At 40.0% G+C, this 22,295-nt stretch overlaps 1 protein-coding gene across 2 annotated transcripts; it reads left to right on the forward strand.

Moving 5' to 3' along the window:
* The first annotated feature begins 701 nt into the window (after nucleotides 1-701).
* Nucleotides 702-22,001, forward strand: MSL3 (MSL complex subunit 3). Of its 2 annotated transcripts, XM_075428430.1 has the most exons (14): nucleotides 702-865; nucleotides 2,780-2,862; nucleotides 3,454-3,549; nucleotides 4,117-4,217; nucleotides 5,146-5,237; nucleotides 6,052-6,174; nucleotides 6,585-6,745; nucleotides 8,743-8,901; nucleotides 9,361-9,623; nucleotides 9,984-10,093; nucleotides 10,285-10,384; nucleotides 10,790-10,874; nucleotides 12,678-12,757; nucleotides 21,081-21,168. In XM_075428430.1, exons 1-13 carry the CDS (start codon nucleotides 767-769, stop codon nucleotides 12,727-12,729), a joined length of 1,524 nt encoding a protein of 507 aa, XP_075284545.1. In that variant the 5' UTR covers nucleotides 702-766; the 3' UTR covers nucleotides 12,730-12,757; nucleotides 21,081-21,168. The 2 variants fall into 2 exon arrangements, with proteins under 2 accessions (XP_075284545.1, XP_075284536.1); XM_075428421.1 differs by lacking the exon at nucleotides 12,678-12,757 and having other exon boundaries at nucleotides 703-865; nucleotides 21,081-22,001.
* The last annotated feature ends 294 nt before the right edge of the window (nucleotides 22,002-22,295 follow it).

Consider the following 22,295-nt stretch of genomic DNA (forward strand, 5'->3'; position numbering starts at 1 on the left):
CACGGTGTGGGAAACCGCGGCATTCCCCCGCTGGAACCCTCGTCCCTTCCACGCCATCAGCCAGTGTGAAGCACACAGGGGAGAAAAACGTGATTTATTTCCACTACCTGCGTCCTGTTGAGGATCAAAGAATTTGAGCGTTGGAAAGGTAACTCAGTCGCTAGGTAAATGGAGTTTACGGCCCAGCGCCTTACTTCTAGCTTCTTTCCTTGCATGAAGGCTGAAGGAACACCAGAGAGGGAAACAAACCTGGCGGGAGGGAGGGAGGCCGCACCGTGCGAACGGCCACCTTGGGAGCAGCGGGCCGCCCTCTGCTCGGCGGAGGACGCGAGAGGCGGGGTGCCCAACGGGAACCGGGCGGCGGTGCTCAGAGAGGCCGGTAACGGAGGGGAGCCCGGCCGCTGTTCCGCGCACCCTTACGCTCCCCACCGCACCCCCACGCCGGCCGGGGCCGAGAGCTCCCGCCTCCCCCCGCCCGCAGGGACGCGCCCCCTCCCAGCCTCCCGTGCCGCGCACCCCGCGTGACCGGCGGCGGGGCGGGCGCAGGAGGGCGGCCGGGCTGCGGGGCGGCCGCCGCTCCCCCGCCCAGGGCAGCGGACACCGGGCGCTGCCCCGCGCCGCGCCGCGCCGCGCCCCGACGGCCTCCCCGCCGCCCGCCCGCCTCGGCCGGGGGAGCCGGGGCCCGGCGGGGGCGGGGCGGGGCCGGGCGCGGCGCCTCCCCCGCGGGAGGGGGCGGGGCCGCTCCCCTTCGCGCCATGATGAGCAAATGACCTCGCGGGGAATGAAATTTAAGTTCCACCGGGGGGAGAGAGTTCTCTGCTTCGAGCCCGACCCCACCAAGGCCAAAGTCCTCTATGATGCCAAGGTGACCCGCCGCGCGCGGACCGGCCCCCCCGCCGCGGGGGAGCGCGGGGGGCGGGGCCGGCGCGGAGCCCTGCCCGCCGCCGTTGCCGCCGTTAAGGCTCCCCGCCGGGCGTTGCGCGCGCCCCCGGGCGGGAGGCGGAGGGGGAAGCGGCTGCGGGCCCCGGCCAGGAGGCGGAGGTGGGGAGAGGCGGCTCCGCCGGCAGCGCTCCTTGCGGGAAACGGACGCCGGCCCGGCCCGGGGAGGGGAGGGGTGTGGGGAGCAGGCGAGGGGGCCGCGGGGCGGGGGCGGCCCGCCGTCACGGGGCCGGGAGACAAAGCGAGGCGGTGCCCGTCGCCGCCGGGCCTGCCCCCACCCCCCATTCCCTCCATGCGCCGCCGGCATCGCCCCCGGGCGTCTCAGCCCGGCCTTCCGCCCCGGGGCCGGGGCGTCCCGCTGCCGGGGGGACAAAGGGGCGGCGGAGCCCCGGCCGTCGGGGCCCTGCTGTGGCGTCAGGCAGAGAGCGGAGCCGCCGAGAGGCTCTGGAAGCGTCGGGCTCGGTGTCCGCCTGCCGCTGGCGGCTGAGCACCTGCTGAGTGACTCCGAAATCCGCAGTTTCCGCCCCGCGCTTTCGTAGCCTGGCAGGATTTATTGCCCTGCCCGTACTGCCCGCCCCTCCGCCTTGCGGGAGGGTGCGAACGGTACCGGCGGTGCGGGAGGGCGTAGAGAAACACGGTAGCAGGCAGTGACTGGTGACCCCGAAGTGTGGCAGTTGGGAGCTGACTGACTCCCTTCGGCCTGCCTTGAAGGACGGGGATGGTAATTGTAGAGCTTTGTGTAAACATAATACTGTTTTGAGGTATCAGTGGGACGCGAAATAATTTTTCAATCCGAAGTCATCTGTAGGTAACTTGGAAACAGTTCATTTTTTTTCGCTTCGTTTTGTTACGGGGAGGGGTGAAAAGGGAGGTGGTGGAGCCGGATTCCTGACCGGATTGATACTTTCTGCTGCACGTTTGATAGTAGTGTAGATCAGTGTTTTTCAAACATCCTTGATCAGGAACTCCACCTTCCTGAAATATTTTGGTCTGCTCTTTTGTTTGTACGTGTGTTCCTATGCTCTGATCACCCTAAGAGCTTTAATTGCCAGCCCTAGATGTAACCTGAGTGCCCAAAGTCTGTTTTTGCCTTTTCTTCTTTACTGTCAAATAGCCCAAACTCCAGCATAACTGTCCTTGATTCTGTCAATAGCTCTAAAATTCTGGCCTCCCAAGTTAAAATGTTGCTGGAGCCAAGCTACTGTGTGCATCTGGAGATACATGGTCTATTGAGAGCCATTCAAGTGCAGGCAGAATGATTCCTCTGTTATTACTAGTCCTGATGCTCTTCTTAATGATCCACCTGGAGTGTCTTTTGAGGTGCAAAGCCTTTCAGACAAGGAAGAAAACAAAGGCTCAGATATTTACAAAGCCTTTTAATGTTTTGTGGCTGAGGTTCAGTGTTGTTCAAGAGAATAGTGTTTCTGAGGTTTTTATATATATGTATACACACACATATATAATACTCTGTCCTGCGTTGAGGGCCTGAAGAGCAGGAAAAAACGTTAGTAGTCCAGATGTGTATCTGCATATCCGTAGTGTGATACTGTCATTGTTTTGCATCTCCCTTTGTCTGTCTTGCAAGCACGGGATGTTTGAGAACAGGACAAAGATGGCTAACAGTCCCCAACTTTAAAAGCGCTCAAGAAAAAAGCTAGTTTTTCTGACCATTTAGTAGAATCTGTATCTTCTGCTCATATCAATATTCAGTGGAAAAATTACAGGTATATTTCATTTCTGTAAATATTTAATTTTTTTCTTTGTGCATAAATTCCCTAAATACTGGAAAGCTCACTTTCTCTCAAGCTTTTTAATCCATGCTATTCAATATTTGTTTCAGGTTGTTGATATTGTTGTTGGAAAAGATGAGAAAGGCAGAAAGATTCCAGAATATCTGATCCATTTTAACGGTTGGAACAGAAGGTAAGAACCTGTATGCATGGTTTCAACTCTTCCATTTCTTATAGTAAAACATCTGTAAAGAAAAGCATTGCATAGAGTATCAAAGGACTTCGCTGTTTGTGTGAATGTTTTTGGGTTTGTGAATGCCTTTAATGTGCTTGCTCATGTTGACGCATTCGTCTGTATCCATAAATTTCAGTGGATCAGTTTGATAGCCATGAGTTTAAACTTTGTGGGATAACTGTCTTTGGCATAGACTTGTGGCTCCTACGTTTCCATTAATAAAAGGAGTTTATACTTTTTTAAATCTAGACCGGGATTGTTCGGTTATCAAGGCCAGTACAGGAGTGTAGTCTCCGACTGATACATAGTGCTGTATGTGTCGGTGCTGCAAACACTGTTGCATGTTAAATCAAGGTTTGAGAGATTTTAAATAGCAATATGAGACTTGAAGCCATGTGAACACAAAAGGATGCAAATCTTGTGATACAGATGTTGCTTCTGAAAGACATTAAAAGAGTGTTTTTTAGATTTAATATATATTAATTGATTAGTAATCATGAGTGACGTATATTCATAGCCGTTAATAATTTTCTTTTGACCTGTCCTTAGCTGGGATAGATGGGCGGCTGAAGATCATGTTCTTCGTGATACAGATGAAAACCGCAGATTACAGCGTAAATTGGCACGGAAGGCTGTGGCTCGCATGTAAGAAATCCTTTTGGTCTCAAAATGAATGAGAGATTCATTTTCAGATTCAAACAGATACTTCCAAGTGTCTGTGAGTGAGCTTGGCCTCTAAGCTCATGCTGTAGATGGTAGATGTCTACTCAGTGCAGTCAGTGGATCTAGAGAGCTATTCTTTTCATACCAAGGTAGATACCTGCGTATTTTGCTAAACAACACTCTAAAAGACTAACACTCAATAACTATGTTATTCTTAATGGTTGCTGCGAAATGCTTGTGTGTGGGATCTACATCTTCCCAAAGAAATGTACTTGAAAAATAAATCAGGAAAACCTGAAGTGTTTTTCAGCCAAAGGCAGTAATCTAATATTGGTTGGCCAAGGCTTGAGGATCTTCTTGAGAACATGAATATGAGGTAATGCACAGACATTAAGGTATCCACTCTCAAATAAGCATTGTCCAAATTATTTCAATGTTAATTAATGAAAATAACTCAAACATACATTTCCTGTGCAGTTGCATGTAGTGTAATTTGCTAGGAGAAACAAATATTAGCCAAATTTTGGTGAACGATTTTATGTTCTGTAGGAGAAGAAAGGGAAGAAAGAAGAGACGTTGCAGGTTGCCTGGTGTTGACTCTGTATTGAAAAGCCTTCCTGCTGAAGAAAATGATGAGAGTAGCGAAAACTGTGAGCTTGTTTTCATTCTTTCAGAACTTACATGAGGCTTTTAACTTTGAGCTAGGGGTACAGTGCATGCTGTAACTTGCTATTGGGATGACACAAGAGCATCACAGTCCTATTTGAAACATATGGAGACAGCCATATGAAGAGTGAGCACTGTTTCATGTTAAACGTCTATTAAGTTATCTCCTTCCTGTGTTCCAGAGGCTTTTCCTTGTGTCACTTTCACTCAGCTATTCTAATCGGTGATTTCAGAGCTTAATGCTGCTTTGTTTAATGTAGTATTACTAGGTGTAAGAAGCCCTCAGTTTTCTTTATTTGGTGTTAGGAAACAAGATACTTTCCCTGCTAGTGTTTCTACATATTTTAGGAGGCAATAAGATCTTCTTTTTCTCTAGTCTACCTGGCACAAAGATCTGTTTCTTGTCAGCTGACTGGCTGATTTCATTCTCAAGTCAGCTCTTCCATTTCATAGCGTTTTCCTTTGTAGCTTGAAAACCAGCAGGAATGCTGGCTGGCACTTAACTGGTGTTCTGGCAACTGTTGCTGCACAGGTCCAGACCTTCTGATTGAAAGATGAAGTGTTAATCTCCTGTTCAGAACTAAAGTCCAATGAAAATTGAAAGACCTGTGAGTGTTCAGAAATGTAGGGAGCTTTTAAAAATGTTTTTCAGTTAGAGAGGATGAAAGAATATTTGCTGTAAACTTCTTGACTTACATATTTTAAAGTTTATAGTGTGCTGTAAGTAATACTTGTGTGTTTAATTCAATTAGAATTATTTATCCTCATTAAACATAACAGGCTAGTTGTGGTCTTTTGGTTTTGGGTTGTGTTTTGTTTTTTTTTTTTTTTGCATTGAGGCTTGCTATTGTTTGGTATTAACCTCTGCAGTGTAATAATCTGAGATAAATATGTGAAATCTCTTTTACACAGCTATAAGTAGTTCTTCTTCTGATGACAGTGATGAAGGAACAGATGAAGAAATAAAAAGTGAAGAAAGTGACATAGAAGAGAGGACAGAAATGGTATATTCATGAGTTCCTTGACATAATGGAATTTAAACATCTGTATTTTAAACTCTGGAAAAATTGAAGTAGATGAAATATAAGCCACAGCTGGGTGTTTTGCTGGAATTAAAGGCATAATTTTTTTACTCCTGGTGCTGACTGTGGTTGAATTTTTGAAAATTATGGAAGATGTCATATTCGTGTAGAATTCGTTGGTATTAATCTAAAAATACACATTTGCTTCTTTTCCTCTCTTTCTCCACGTAAGGCTTATGTGGAGAAAACATAGCAAACTAGATTATTCAGATTTGTGGGTACCGTAAAATTTTACTGGTCTGTGCGGCTTGGACAAATTCTGATAGCAGCAGGATCTTTCTGGCTTTTGTATTTTACTGTGAAACAGGCATGTCAGCTCTGGCATTAAATTAAAAAGTGGAAGACTGACTTAAAGAAAAAACATTTGTTTTCTCTACCTTATCAAAAAGATGTAGTGTAAACAGTTGTTCTGGAGGTCTGTGGAATCTAGCTGCTACAGTGTAGGTGATGTGAAGCAGCAAAACCTAACAAATTTCAATTCAGTCTTGTCTGTTAAATACTTCAGCGAATGCTAAATTTAAAAAAAAAGTTTTAAAAAATGAATTTGCTTCAAAGCAGTATTGTTAAATTGCTTACAATAAGGCTACTATCCACTTAAATATTTACTGTACTTTATATGTTTTATTTTTGCATGACAAAACTTGACTGTTATATTGTATCCTGATGACTGAAGTTGTTTTTCACTAATATTCATAAGCACAACCAACATGTTGCTTCTTGCACTGGTCTGTTGTAGAAAGAAGAACAAGACACTCACACAAAAAGGGACATGGAAGAAAGAGCAATAAGCATAGAAATTCCTGAAGTCTTGAAAAAGAAGCTTGAGGAAGACTGTTACTATATTAATAGAAGAAAACGGGTATGAAATAAAAGCCATGAAATGAATGTGCACGGGGGGGGGCAGGGCATCAGAGGTAGTTACTGAGTATAACTTTTTATTGCAAAGGTGAGCTTAGACAGGATAAGAAAGAATGAAAAGACTGTAGGGAGCAGACTTCTTTATAGCTAAAGCAGTGAGTCGTAATAAATTTAAGAATGTTGCATTTCAGTACCCAATTGTGTTTTAAAGTGCAGATCGTTTTTTAAAGCTGGAAATGTAGTAAGGTTGTTAACCTGACCATGTTTTTGTTTGTGCAGATGTTTGCAAAGGATTGATCAAAAATGCAGTTTAAGGGTTCAAATTAATCACTCATGAAATAACTTGTTTTAGTTTGGTAGACTTACTAATTTTTTTTTTTGTAAGACATTGATTTGTTTTTTCTTTTTCAGCTAGTGAAGCTTCCTTGTCAGACAAATATAATAACCATCCTGGAGTCATATGTGAAGCATTTTGCTATTAATGCTGCTTTTTCAGCCAATGAAAGATCTCGGCACCATCAGATGACTCCACATGCTAATATGAATCTTCATTATGTGCCACCAGAGAAGAAGTAAGTCAGCTTTAGTCCAGTGCTATTGTCACAAGAAGAATGATCTTGCATTCCGTGTTCTGTTTCAAGGCTGTTCACTTCTGCAAGCTTATACTGTGATGTGTGTCTGTTTATGGGGCTTAAAATATTTGACAGTTATCTATGGTACAGTAACACTGACAATTTGTGTATCAGTGAGAGAGTCCCTATCGTCTGAAAAGTCATTATGCAAAAGCATTAATATCCCCTTTTATCATGTAAGTTCTTGTGGATATTGTGACCTGTTTCGGAAGAATGTGTTGCTGTTGTCTATGTGAAGAATTTTTTTAGCAGTGAGAGAGTATCTGATATGAAAATTCCCTGCTGAAATAAAACTGGACAGGTTCAAGTTTTATAAAGGATAAAAATTTTATACAAACACTTATAGAGAACTCCAAGTGCGGGTGATTTTTTTTTTTTAATTTTTTTTTTTATTTGACATATCATCTTTAAATCCTAGAGTCAATATGTAGGGAAACAATGTGTGTGGTAACACTAATCCCAGTTTTGAAAATTGATTGTATCTTAGTTTCTGTTTTCTCACCTGAGCTGTATATTCTTCTACCATGCTACAAATGCAGTATGTTAACCCTGCGTGTTTGCAGTGTGGCTGGGTTTTTTTTCCTGTTATGTTAAAGATTCTCAGTATTAGAGGAGAATGATAAAATACAAAATTTTACCCCAGTGTACACTTAGATAAAGAAGCAAAGAGAAATCTTGATTTTTGTTACTGTGTTCTATTTCAATGGTGCATAATTGTGCAATTCCTTGCAATATTTTGGTCTATGTCAGTGTCTTGCTTTATGCTGATGTCAGTTATTATTTGACAGATAAAGGATACTTTCTTTTTTAATATAAATTCCCAAACATGAATTCAGATGAGATACGAGAAATATGAACAGAAGGTTGTATGCACATTATGGTTTTTAAAGGTGTATGTGTAAGTGACTTCCTCAGTAAAGAAGGTCCTTTAACAAGGAACATGTGTATAATTTCAGTGATCCATTAAGTAGGAGAGGTTCAGGTGACAACATTACTGTATTACCCATAACTGCTCTAACACAGAAGGTAATTGACCTTCTTGGATGTGATAGAATATCTGGACATGATGGTCCCCTGACACAATTTATATATAGTGTTATTTTGATTTTTTTTTTTTTTAAAGAAAAAAGGCAGTAGTTTTAGCAGGTGATATGGAATGGTAGTAGGAGGTATGGAATTTCTAACATGGGTCATTGTGGCAGAATCAAATAACTGTTACCATACACATATATGCACTTGAGACATGAGAGATGAGTACCTTCATGGAGGTGAGAAGTGTTGGAGGCGAGCTGGACTGGGTGTTCTTGATTCTGCTTGTAATGGCACATATACTCACCACCTAACATTGTGAGTCTTTTACACAAGAACAAAACTGAAGTTCCTGGTAGCCTCTAAATGTAATGCTTTCGTTACCAGGAGCAGGCCACTGGAAACTGATCTCTAGTGCAAATGTATCTGGTTTTGTTGGTTTGCCGGATAGCTCTTAAGCACAGCCTTAACTGCATCAAATTCTGCATAGGCCCTTTAGACAGAAATTCAATCTGTTGCAAACATACTTACTTTTTCTGGCAGGTGCCTCTTTTTCAAGCCTACTAAACGTGGGAAAACAAAATAATGCTTACATGAAAATCTAACTTTATTTACTGTAAAGTAGATTTTATTAATCCAGTAAATAGTAATACAACAGAACAATTGTATGACTTTGACCTCATTAAGCAGACTTTTAAAATTTGCATTTGTCTGAAGTACTAACAGCAATCACTGTCTCTAAGTATGGTTTAATCACTCATCATTACTTAGTGATGAAGTCAGCATACTGTAGTTAAGGTGTTAGTGATCTGTATTAAAAGGGAATTTCCTACAACTGCACTGAAATATTTTTGACATGCAACTTTGAAATTCATAAATCCTTTTTTTTTTTTTTTGTTCCCCTCTAGTGTTGAGCTATGTAAAGAGATGGTGGATGGGCTGAGAATAACCTTTGACTTCACACTTCCGATAATTTTGCTGTATCCTTATGAACAAGCTCAATATAAGAAGGTGACTTCATCAAAATTCTTTCTTCCCATCAAAGAAAACTCAACAAGTACTAACAGGTAGGTTGGGTATACGGAGTCAAATACTGCTTATCTCCTGAGGAAAATGCAGCAGAATGTGGTTAGGTGTTCAGAATAGGATGGCTTTTCACAGACTTCGACTTAAATTGTCTTGATAAGATGTTGAACTTCTATGTGAATTGCTTGCCTGCATTCGGGTTCCGAATTTCTATCTGGTTCACTTCAAAAGGGATTTGTACTAAGTGGTGTAGAGTTATGCTGCAACTTTGTGGGCAAAAAAAAAAATTACACTGAAATGTAAATTTGAGTTCATTAAGTTTTAAATTTGAACATAAATACGCTTCTGGAAAACAGTATTTAATAGAAAGCCTGATCACTTTGGTTACTGGGAGGAGACTTCCAATATGACTAAGTATTTAACAAGTTCTGTGAAACTAAAAGAATCTCTTTCGGGGCAAGAGCCCAGATCACTTCTCTAAAGCTGCCTTGATTTCCTAGAAATCAGGAGGAGCTTTCCCCAAGTCCTCCTCTGCTGAATCCACCAACGCCTCAGTCAACTGACAGCCAGCCTACAACAGGGGAGCCAGCCACGCCAAAAAGACGAAAAGCTGAACCTGAAATACTGCAGTCGCTGAGACGTTCTACACGCCATAGCTCTAACTGTGACAGGTTGTCAGAAAGCAGTGCTTCCCCACAACCTAAACGACGGCATCTTGACACCCCAGCTTCTATGCCAAAGCTCTTCTTGCACCTGGAAAAAAGTAGGTTTTGCTCTTTAAGTTATTGCTCTAAACAAGATTTTAAGTCTTCTTTTTTCAGTGTCATCTGGACTGTGAACTGAATGATTGAAATGGGAATTCATTACTTTTTATATCAATTATTTATCTCTGAAGCTTATAACAAAGGGAAAAGTACAAAATAGTATTCTCAGTACTTTGATACTGTATTTCTCATCAGAATTCAAGGAGCTACTTTCCTGTGGGCCTACTTTAGGATAGCATTTATTGAATTCCAGTGTTTAAACATTTTAGCAGCAGGCCTTAGTTATGCTTAATGGCTAATACCATAAAACATAATAAAATTTATTTCTAATTTGTTTTGCTTTTCCTTCGCTTATGAAGAAACCCCTGTCCACAGTGGATCATCTTCTCCTATAACTTTGACTCCTAGCAAAGAGGGGAGTGCAGTTTTTACTGGCTTTGAAGGTAGAAGAAACAACGAATTGAATGAGGTAACAGATTTTTATGTTACTGTCCTAGATTCAATGATTAAAGGTTTCATTGACCTCAGAGTAGGGCTATGTAAGAAATGGTTTTGTTTGTATTACTTATTTCATCTTTGATTTTGAAGTTCTGCACAGACTAAATTATTTATGGTGCTATGAAGATTTCATAACCAACATTTTCATGTCTTACGTTTTAGGTTTTGTCCTGGAAATTGATGCCAGATAATTATCCACCAAGCGATCAACCACCACCTCCCTCATATATCTATGGATCTCAACATTTGCTACGGATGTTTGGTAAACTGATGCAAAAACTCTGTGCTGAATCAAAATTGCTTTATTTGTTTTGGTTTTTTTTTTAGTGGCCATATCCATGTGATTTTCTGTTTGCTTTATGATACTTAGTTTTTATTCATGGAGAAGTGTACATCTTAATCTGTTTAAAACTCTCGGGCTGTTCATAAACTTGCTTGTCGCTTACTGGCTCTGTAAGTCTTCATTTAAGAAAAGTAAACAAACATTGCTTCCGATACACTATCAAACATCGTTAAACCAAGCAGCATTCATTTTCTCAGCATGTTTCTTTTTGGTGGAGGCTGTGGGGAGAAGAAATTTTTAAATTCTTTTTCTGTATAGTGGATAAAAGTAAGTATAATTTGCATTTAAAAGAACAAATGTAAACATTATTTTTCTTATTTACAGTAAAGCTACCAGAAATACTGGGGAAGATGTGCTTTCCTGACAAAAACCTAAAGGCTTTAGTAAAACACTTCGAAATGTTTCTGAGGTAATGTGACACAATGTACCACAGCAGTGTTTGTGGTGTTATGTAGATCTAGGTGTCCTGGAATGGCAAAAGGTGTTTAAAATAAGATGTTAATTTGCTATGACTACAAGAATATGATAAAATTATTATAATATTTTAATAATAACAATTTGAGTAAAGATTAATACAAGATTTTTTATTCTATTATTCAAATTCAAGGGAACCTGAACTCCCTACTTAAAGTTTTGATAAACACAGTGCTAGAGGACCATGTGTAAAAGTTTATTTGCTAGTATGTTTAGAATGAAAAGTCTGACTTGGTTAAGAAGCATGTTTTGTGAGGAAATACAAGCTCTGCATTGTTATTTTTGAGACCACAATCTGAGAATTTTGATGTTGCATCAGTATTAGCAGGGGGGGAGAAACTTGTGGTTCAGAACATGTTTTTAATTATGGTAGAGTTCTTTATTGTAAAGAAAAGTCTGTCCTAATTGAGCTTTAAACAGAAAGGTTTCTCTGTTGTGCAATGCAGTGGCTTGTAGAGGAGCCTAAACTCCTTCTGACTGTGCTAGCTCCACAGCTGGAGTCAGTATGGTCATACCTTCACCATGATCAGCTGATAGCTTTGTCAGGTACTCTAGTTAATGTCTCTGCATGATATTGTAGTGGTAGTTAGCTGTCTAGTGTGGCACTGTATTGTGCAGCATCAATACGGTGGAAAATAAATTTGCTCAGGAAAAATTACAGGAGAAAGTGTTGTAAGTGGTATACATCTGGAAGAAATGTGGAACTCGTAGCTTCGTTTTGGTAGCGACTCTTAAGGAGCCACATTCTGAGAAGTAACATAATGTGGCGCTAGCAAGTCAAAAGTCCTGTTAGAGATCAGGGAGATGAAAGCTTGAAAATGCTTTTACTTCAGTTGTTTTTTGAAAATAGAAGGTGTCTCAAATGTCAAAGTTTCTACAATACAAAATTTTTCTCTTGAAGCATTTAATTTTTAAGTTTTACTGATTCGTTTTTACATCTCTACTTTGTCAGATCCTTCAAAATATCTTTGAAAGTTAAACAGACAGCGTTAGTCTTATCGTTGGAAACCTGTTTTTGCCTGGAGTCAGTATTATTTAGGCTGCTTAACTCACTGTGGATCAGACAAGTTTTTGTCAGACCTCTACCTGTTCATATTCTTTTGTGTTGGTCAGAGCAGGTCTCTACTCTTTAGCATCTTAAATGCAGTTTCTTCGTGCCCATTCTACGGGTGAGCTGTGGTGGAGTGGAATAGAGGAAAGGAGGAAACATGTCCCCCACCTGCCATACAAGTAGGGAGGTGATTAAACTGAAAGTTCTAGTGGTAGTATCCATATGTGTCATATTTATCTTTTTGACCATTTTGTTGAAATGTGTAGTCATCTCTTAATAGAAACTTAAAAAAAAAAAAAAAGGCCGGCGATGTTTCCACATCAACGTTTTTAGGTCAGATGGAACTGTGTTTTTGAAGCAAATCTCTCAGTAGTTCCCACTTAGCATGCTTTGTGTTGCATTGCAGAGGGCTCTGAGTACACAGGCTGGATTCCTTTTGGAAAATACTTAACCAGAAGTGTGCTCCAGTACTAGGGGGCATTCAGTCCTCAAGACCAGACTATGCTAAACCAAAATGAGCCCCACAAGGCAAGCATAGTGTGGGTATCAAGTATCCGGTACAACAAAATATTGGAGGGCTATGGCTTTTTTCAAGTGCTTTCTAAGCCAGTGCCATGTGTGTTTTGCTGATGCTGTTATGGAAGTTTCTTTTCTATGCTGAAATAATGATCTCTCTGGTTTTGTCAGAACTGGTCAAATTGAGAGCCTTCCTGAAAAAGCTTCTAAGTTACTGCTGTAGGTAGCATGCGATCTTGGATAGCTTTGTCGTAAGTATTCTTAGACTAATTTCCTTATCAGATATGCTACTGTGTATTCAAATAGGTAACTTGGAAACCAATGCAAACTACTAGATTTTTTTTTTTTTTTTCCTTGCCTAAGACTTATTCATGGCGCATAAGGATGTCTTTCATTTGGGCACTGCTTTCTTTGTCCCATATGTCATGGAAAGTGATTAAACAATTACATTTTCTGGAAACTTGTTCAGACTTGATTTTTATCACAGAAATACTTTGGCGTTACCGGTTTCTCATCACAAGGGAAAACTTGAGGCTGAGGTGACATCTTGCATTCTTCAGTTTTCGCATTCTGTCTTTTGCTTTTTGGGAATGAAAGGATTAATGGATGTCTAGTGGAAATACTTTCTGTCAGTTTTGTTCTGGCTTACCTTTTGAAAGGCAAGAACTATCCTACACAGTCTGTATGCATTAGATGATAGCAGCCACTTTGCTTGAGACTGTCTGATTTCTTTTAGTGAATTGGCCTTGAGTGACAAGTTGAAGTATTCTACTTTTCTTTCTTTTTCTAATAGCAGACAAGGGATTGAAGCTGTCTGTTAGCATTAATAAAACTGTTTCTGAATCTTCTTTGAATTTTAGGCACAGTAGTCCAAGCGTAAGTAGTTCATGTATTTTTAGAGAAGACTTTCATGTGGTACGCCACTGATTTAGTTCTGGCATAGATGCTGATTGAATTTTGTATTATGGTTTTATGGCTAAAATTTACAGTTTCATTTAAGATTTGTGCTATTAATCTCCTGTGGGCCGAGAAACTGAGACTTATTTAGTATAACACTTTGTTTACAAGCTTGTTTTATCGAGTTTACTCAGTACTTGACAGATGCATTAAATTCACTTTGAGATGCTACATGGGTAATATTTTCAAGTCGTGCCCTCAGATTGCTGCTAGACAAGATTGATCTGTTTCCCAGACAACATATATTTTTAAGGGATGTATGAAATGCTTCTGTGAGTTTCGTATTAAGTAGAAGCTGTACCCTTTGTGCTTAGTGCAGCGTGCATACTGAGAATTCCTTCATAGAGAACATGGAAGTTGATTTCTGAATTACAGAATTTGCAGTAGTGAGGACAGTTAGTTTCTTAAATTAAGTATGAAACTATTAGTCTTCACTTCAAATTACTTAGCTCTGAAATAATTCATAATACTTGCAGAAGAATAACAGTCTGGAATGGACGTTGGTGACAACTTGCCAGTTGGTTTCACAGAATTCCACTTACAGTTTGAATTTGGTCTTCAGGACCAAGCAACGGAAGCCAGCACAGTAACGGGTGCCTACTAACTGGTAATGTTACTAACAAAGGACCCCTGATTAATCTCCCTGCCTGTTAATAGTATTTGAGGTAGAGTAAATACACTGCCTTTTAACCAATTCCTTTATTTCAGGTGTATTTTTAATAAAATGCTGAATGTGCTGTATTCTACAACTTCTCTGTATTGTGAGGTGCCTAGTGTGCCTCCAGAGGCTGCTTAAGTGATGAGAAATGATAGGTAAGAAGGTCTCAGTTTCTGTTTTGCTGTTTCCATTGATGTGAACACAGCCTGGACTTGGAAAACTGCTTTGGGATCAGAGGTCACTTCTCAGGACTGTTGACTAACAGGAGATACTTAAAAATTAGGAGAATATAACATGTCTGATTTAAGAATAGCACGACCCATCTTCACTGAGGTAATTTCAGTCAATGTCATTTGCATTTTAGGGAAAAAAGCAAAACAAAATGGTACAGCACTCCAGAAAGCCGTAGGTGTATTGACTTTCATGAAATACAGAAGAGTAAGTGATGAAATATTTAAAAAATAACGCTTCTAAAATTTCTAATGCACTTTTCCAGACGAGGCCAATATGTAGTATTTCAGTTTATGGAAAGCTATGTTCTTAATGGTCAAAGACTTCGGCTTTGTTAAAAACCCACTGATATTTCAAACTTGGTATATCCTGTAAGTTGTTGCTTTCATTTTACATCTCATTTTTTTCCTGATGTTTTACAACCTGCTTATTTATATCTATTGTGCCGCTCTCCCTCCACAGGTAGAAAGTATTTTAATACTGTTGAGTGTTTTATGAGAAGGAAACCAAATCCAGAATGCAACCAAGTTACGGGGCTGTGGTAATAAAAAGTGTATATAGAAAGATGACAAGTTGTTTGAAGTAACCTTAAGAAATAGATCTCTAGTTTTGATAGCTCAACATTTTTTTGAGTGTAGCTTTAGTATGTGTAATTGCAGTGGTGAATTATGACCACTAGTCTGTGCTAATGTGCAATTAATGAGAGGTTAGTGGCTTTCTGAGAATGAAAAAATGAAGCATCGCACATGGTGAATGGAATAGGAAACATCTTTATTTAGGTGAAGTTGCTTGTGATGGAGTTTCTGCTTGTTGTGATTTAATAAAGTTGCAAGATGGCAGCTGATTAAAAATCACTTCTTGAAAGATCACAAATAATGCAGTTCTGCTACTACTTTTTGTATTGATTAGGGATTTTCTGTTTGCCTCTCAATTTTGGGATTAACTGATTACCTGACAAAAAGTACCTGTGCAGCCTAGCAGTTGTGATATGCTAGAAAACTTTATGGCATTGGAGCCTAAATCAAGATTCTGAGTGTCAGTGGAGAGGTGTGGGTTTAGAGGTACAAAAAGGTAAGGGAACTTTTTAAAAAACTTCTGAACCGCTTTGGAATTAAGGAATTCTACTTGCACAGTGGATGTATATGCCTTACTTTAGGACATTATTGCCATTGTATTTGGGCTTTGTGTCCATTGAATGGTTAGGAAGGTAGCTGCCATTTTGGGTCCTCTCAAACTTTTGGCACCTTTATGTTGAAAGTGTCTTAGTGAGGAGTATTTGGTATTGTACAGGTTCTTCTTCTCTGTAGGCTTTTGTTGTCTGCAGAATCTGCTCGTGTGTGCTTATTGTTCTTGAGTAAGGTTTAGTTGCTTTGCCACAAATACTTTCTGAAACTGCACTGTGTGGATTGTTTCTCTTCCTTCTGCTCACCAAATCATCAGGTGCCTGGGTATTTGAACGAGGAGCATATTCCTAATCATAATAGCAGAGGTTTGGATCATGCATCCGAAGTGGGAGGTTGCCCAAAGTATTTTAAGTGTTATGGTAGCTTTTTTTAGAAGGCAGCTCTACGAATTAATTCTGGGATCTGTGCTGGCCTTGCCAAAAGTGGGTCTTCATGCTCAAGACCAACCAAGGACTCCTGTGTTGAGCTTTTGTGGGACTATTTTCCCAAAAGATCGACTAGAAGTCACCGCTTTTATTTTTCATTCGCTCAGCCTGGTTACCTGAACTGTTATGTTGGCAGCTTAGCATCTTCAGAGTTCTCTAAAGGCCAAGGAAGATGATCTCTGTTTCTGTATGTGGATGAGTGACATGAGTCCATTAAACAAAACAAGCCTGTTTGTTCCATTGGCTTGGTTCTTGAGACACTGGATATCAGAACAAACATCTGAAACTTCACCTGACTTGTTCTGTTGACTGCATTGGGATTATGATGGACTTTGTGTTGGCGAGCTTTTGCCCTTTTGCCTTCCAGATGGAGACATGCCCATCAGTTGGATTAGGTGGGGGGCAGGTGGTGGTATATACTTCTATGTGAAACTAAGCCTTTTAGCTTTCAAATCCTGTGTTTGACTAGTAGTCTTGGAGAAGAGGTAGCTTCTTAATCTGCCAATGACATTTCATTTGATGAGCTGACTTAGAGTTAGGACCCATCATGGTCTTTAAGCAAATTTCTTTAGATCATTAGAGTTGCCTTTCAAACAGCATCTAGCCCAGGCCACTGATCTCATCAAAGCATCTGCTTACCTACTAGAACTCACCAAGATGTCACCTTCCTGGAAACTTTTCCTTTTAACTGTATGTTCTTATACCTTTATGGCTGAGGTTGTCCTTCTTAAGATTCTACGGTTTTCCTTTCTTCATAATTTTCACACTTTTCATCCCTGAGTTTATTCATATGGTGATAGCTGACGTTCAGAAGTGTGTTTTTCTTCATGCAGAGACTGTTGAGGTAATAGGTTGTATCGATGCTGCCAAGACAAGGATGTTTTTGCTTTGTTAAAGCTCATCTTAATTCAGTGACTGTGAGAAATGTTCTTGACCCATATGTCAAGTGGCCTTTTAATGCAGGTAACAGTAGTTCTATGCCTCTTTTGGTAGATCTGCCTGTGTAACTCAGCCAGATGGTAGTATATTTGTGAGGCTATTGCTTGGAGTCACCTGAGGTAAACTTGCTTGCAGGCTGCTACACCTGAAGATCAGAACATAGGAGTTCTTCAAGCTAGGTTGCCCACATGTTTGTTTCTGTCTCCACCCCCTCTAGTCCTTTCTGAATTGTTGCCCTTCTAGGAATCTGTGGTAGAGAGGGAAATAGCTGCATTGTGCACTGTTATCTCTGTTCTGAGCAGGAGTATAAAGCACAGGTATTCTTTTTGTGGATGCTCATGATGAGAAAAAAGTTTGCAGTCTTACATCAGGATGTTTGTGTGGACTGTGCATCTCAAAACTCAGTTACTTGTAAGCAGTTTCACTGTGTAGGTGTACGCATATGAACGGTGTAAAAATTATAAAAACGAAAAAGGCAGTTATGCAACAGGTGACTGAATTTATCAGATTTGTAAGTTACAAGTAAGGAAACAATTTCTGCATAGCTAAATAGGGATGTGCTTTCTGATCTATAGCTGACCATTGGCTCTGCTTGCTAAGTACAGCTTCCTCTGTTTTTAAATCTTGGCTCATGACTTGCAGGTGCCAGTGAAATTGATCTTTGTGCTATTTCAGCTTTTCCAAGAGCAAAGCATTAGTGAAATATCTAGTACCTAAGTGTCTTAGGAGACTCCTAGTATTTCTGCACCAGCTTTCTGATCTGCAATGTAGTTTGAATAGAAAGCAGCTTTAGAAGGGCCACTGCTCTTTGTGTACGGATGTACAAGGGATTGGGACAGAATCTGATCTTGCGTTCTTTTGCCTGTTTCCTTCTCACAACAGTTACATGAAGAACAGAGAGAGGTACATTCAACTGCATACACTCTGCCTGCTGGTTTTGAGTTGTAGCTGTGCCACAAGGGTCTCGGCTAAAATTTCTCATATTTACCAGCTGTTACTTTAGCTGGCACCAAACTGGCTTTTATGACTGATGACCTTAAGCAAAAGTCAGAAAATTGGTAAAAGAAAATGAACTTGTTTCCCATTACTTGCCCTTAAAATTCTTGGAACTGACAGCTACCCAATGTCCTCTACAAGTTCCTTTGTTTTATTGGTGTTATTTCAAACAATCCCACATATCCCAGGAAGTGGTTTGTAGCTAACTACAGTCAGAGGTCGTAGCAGTTGATGACTCGGGCATTTTATTAGCTTCTAAGTTGCTATAATTTTAGTACTCTCTTGTGGTGGTTTTCATAAGATGTGTAAGATGTGTGTGTAGTGCAAATGAATGACATTTCAGTGAAGAATAGGAGCATCTATTGTTTGAATTGGTTTTGTGTTTCTTTGGATTTTCTATGAAGTGTCTCCTAGCTCATGGATGGGGAAAAAGGGGCATTTTATGAAGTATTAGTGGATTTTGTGGCCTGGTAAGCCTAGAAAAGTAGGTGGTGAATGGTTTTCAAGACAAGGGCTAGTAAATCACTAAGTTGTGTGGTTCAAACAGTGTATTAATCAAATATTGGTGGCTTTAATCTAGGTTTGTCCTATTTTTTTTTTTGTTCAAAAAAACCTTTTCTGGCTCATTCTTTTGCCAGCATTTAACTAATGTGGATTCACTGTTTAGTAGTTTGTTGCAGTTTGTTCTTTCAGGGGAAAATATTTTACTGATGTTTTTATTGCATTTATTTAAATGCTTTTATTTCTGTGACTAGGATATTGGTATAGTACAGCTGTAACATGCTGTCATATTAAAACCATTTTTTTTTGTTTTAGCAAAATAGTTTTCATAGAAGCTTTTTTTTAAAATTTTCTCAACCTTATTTATGTAATTCTTTTTGCTTTGTGCTGTTTAATAAAACTGGAAGCTGCTGTTGGACCCAGTGAGAAACTAGCATAGTATGAATACTTACAAACAAAAGGTGTGCTAAAGTATTTAATGCACTTGGGGTTGTGTGAATGAAGACTGTGTAGAACTTCAAATTTACCTAGCTCTTACATGTTTATTATGATAGCTTATGTGGTATTTGTTTGTGGCAGAGCCACTTGGATCCTTTAAATACAAGAGAGATCTTTCTACCTATTGGCAGTGCCTGCCCCGGCTGAATATTGCCAGAAATGATGTGCTTGATTAGACACTGTTACAGGTCATGTAATGGAGCCTTTTCTGCTCAATTACTTAGGTAATCTTTATAAACAAAAACAAACTGCCATTTGATCTTCTGAAAGTGTTATTTGTTGTCCAGCCTGTTCACTTGCTTGTCTTAAACCTGAAATATTTACATCAGAAACCACCCTCGGTCCCTCTATACTGTTAATTACAGAACTCTATGAAATAAGCAAGTATGGAGGAAGTTGACAAAGTGCCTTCTAAATAAATGGTGACGCACTGAAGGATTGATTTCTTCTAAAAAAAGCTTGTATTTCTCACTGCTTTTCCTAGAACTGGTAGGATTTAACCCATTACTCATCCAGTGTAGCACTTCTTTGCCCATGTTAATGTACAAGGATTGTGTGGGAGAGAAATTCAACCTTTTTTATTTACCTGGAGTTTTGTGCTGTAACATTTCTGTATGAGCTCTCAGCAATTAATATATTCCTGATTAAATTTAGATTGTCTTATATAGAGAATCTTCTCAACGTTCTTTGATGCTTTGGCTTTCTTAAGATCAAAGGACATGCCTAGTTCAGGCAGTGTAGCTGTGAGTGAGGTTGGAGAAACACTGTGGTTTTAATTGCATTCATCTATGCAACTTTTTAATTTGGACTTTCTATGTCCAGAGTATTGGCTATAGAAAACTGATATTTTTAGCTTCCAGTAGTGAGGTCATCTCCCTAGCTAGTGGTTCTTGAGAGAAACTGGATTCTGCAAATGCCATTGCTTCCTGCTCTAACTCAGAGAACCTGTAGCTAATATTTTGCCATGTTTATTGATGCTGATCTTTAATATCCAGGTATTTTTGAATGTCTGTGTTTTGTTCTGCAGTATAACTTGTTTCTTAAACCCTGAAGTACATGATCATTGTGCTCCTATTTGTATACCCAATATCTTTGTATACAAGGGAAAGAGCTTACAGTCATTTTAGCTGTTTATTATGGGTGTTAGTAGCAGCACTGTTGATTTTCGTTTTCAGTTCTAAAACCAAAGAAAGACTTGCATGTTAGTAGAACAGGAAGACATGATAAAATATTTGGTGCTTGACTGTTTGAATATTTGAAGACCAGCTTGGAGAAATCTGAAACTAGAGACATCCTGGATTTGCAAAGGATGTGTATTTGTCTAAGAGCCATATTTAAATCAGCTACTCATGAGGGCTGGAGACCCTGAGTGCACAGGCACACGAAAGAACAAATCATAGCTTTACTTACTTTAGAAGATACAGTTGTCTTGGTTGCTAGACGTTTGTGTAAGATACTGACGTGGTGATAACTGAAAATCCTGGTTTTGACATAAATGAAAATGGTATGCTGAGCAGATGACTGACAGAAGTTGCAGAAAGATCTCTTCACTGCTTTTTTTTTCCTTCTGTGATAGTTCTTATGCCTACAAATATCTGAAGGGTGGGGTGTCAGGAGGATGGGGCCAAGCTCTTTTCAGTGGTGCCCAGTGACAGGACAAGGGGTAATGGGCACAAACTGAGGCACAGGAAGTTCCGTCTGAACATGAGGAGGAACTTCTTCTCTCTGAGGGTGACGGAGCACTGGAACAGGCTGCCCAGGGAGGTTGTGGAGTCTCCTTCTCTGGAGATATTCAAGACCCGCCTGGACAAGGTCCTGTGCAGCCTGCTGTAGGTGACCCTGCTTATGCAGGGGGGTTGGACTAGATGACCCACAGAGGTCCCTTCCAACCCCTACTATTCTGTGATTCTGTGATTCTGTGATTCTTTGCATTATTTTTCTGAGTGTAGCTTCAACTTTTTGGATTTTTTTTTTTTTATTGATCTTGAGCAAGATAGGGGAAGGTTGTTTCTCACTATGTAAAACTTGTAAAAATAGGGCAAGACTTTTGCACGCCACATTTCAAAGTGTAATATTTCTTAATTTCCAGGCTGTGGTTTTGCGGAGCTTAAAAATTAATTTGAAAATAACTTTTCTCTTAAATGTTTCATGTTCTGTTCTCTTTTTTGGTGTGCTTTCTTCCCAGGTTTTTAGCAGAATACCATGATGATTTCTTCCCAGAATCTGCTTATGTAGCTGCATGTGAAGCCTACTACAGTACTAAAAATCCTCGGGCAATCTACTGAAGCTATTAATAAAGAATAAATCCTACTGTATGTAGCCCATGACAATGCTATTTTGCCACGTGGCTACAAGATGAAGATGAAAAAGGAATTAAAACAATTTATGGAGTTGAAGAAATAAGGAAATATCTTCTGTGATGGCTGGATTACTTCGGAATGGAGAACTCGTTTTCAGAGATGTGTGTAGACTGCGTTGTGAGTTACTTAGAGGGTTGAATACAACTCCCAAGTCCAGATGAAGAAGCCTTGTTCTGACTTCTAATGCATAGGACTGCATAGGACTATTAAAGAGGAAAGGAGACAAAAGCAGATGCATTAGCAACAGGACATTTTCATGAAGATCATCATGCTGTGTTTCATTTTAGCTCAGCCTCTTCGGCCTGAGAAATAAGACTTGACTACACAGTTACATGAAGGGAATGCGTAACTGGTATCTTAAGGATTTTTTTCCTCACCAATTGCACTTCATTTTGTGGAACTGTCACAATAGAAAAGATTACTTACTGTAAAGGTGTTTTTGCTGTTTGGCTAGCATGACATCTGCCTTAAGAGTGACTTTGTTGCTTGAATGAAAGACGTGTTGCTTACTTTGCATTTGCAGAGGTGTATATAGCTATTTTCATGGTAAGGCTGCCAGAGTTCCAAGGAGAGCATACGTTGCCAGTGATTCAGCGTTTACCTGGGCAATAAATGATTTCCAGAGCCATTATGAAAGAACTGATTTTCTACAAGTAAGCAGAGAAGACAATAAAGTCATGGCAGTTTAACTGGCAAATACTTCTTTTCTTAATAAAGTTCACAGTGGCTGCTGTGTAAATGTGTGATTTTGACTGTCTGAAACATCTCGTTTGTGCTTGATTAGTACTTTTGAGATTGCTAAGTGTGCATATAATGAGAGGTGGGAGTGTTGACAATGTAAGGAGACAAGCTCTTTGTGTATCATTGGGTTTTCTTCTACAGCCTTGAAGGATGTCTCTTTAGACAGTTTTGAAAACTTAAGCTCTGGAAATAAAATTTGGTAAGAACTGAGTTCCTAGAAATCTGACAACACATTCAGTAGAAATTAATTGAAATATAATTCTTGTCTTGATTGTCATCAAAACCTTGTCCATGACTTA

The sequence above is a fragment of the Opisthocomus hoazin genome, chromosome 1 (genome assembly GCF_030867145.1).
Source record: "Opisthocomus hoazin isolate bOpiHoa1 chromosome 1, bOpiHoa1.hap1, whole genome shotgun sequence".
Classification (NCBI taxonomy): Eukaryota; Metazoa; Chordata; class Aves; order Opisthocomiformes; family Opisthocomidae; genus Opisthocomus; species Opisthocomus hoazin.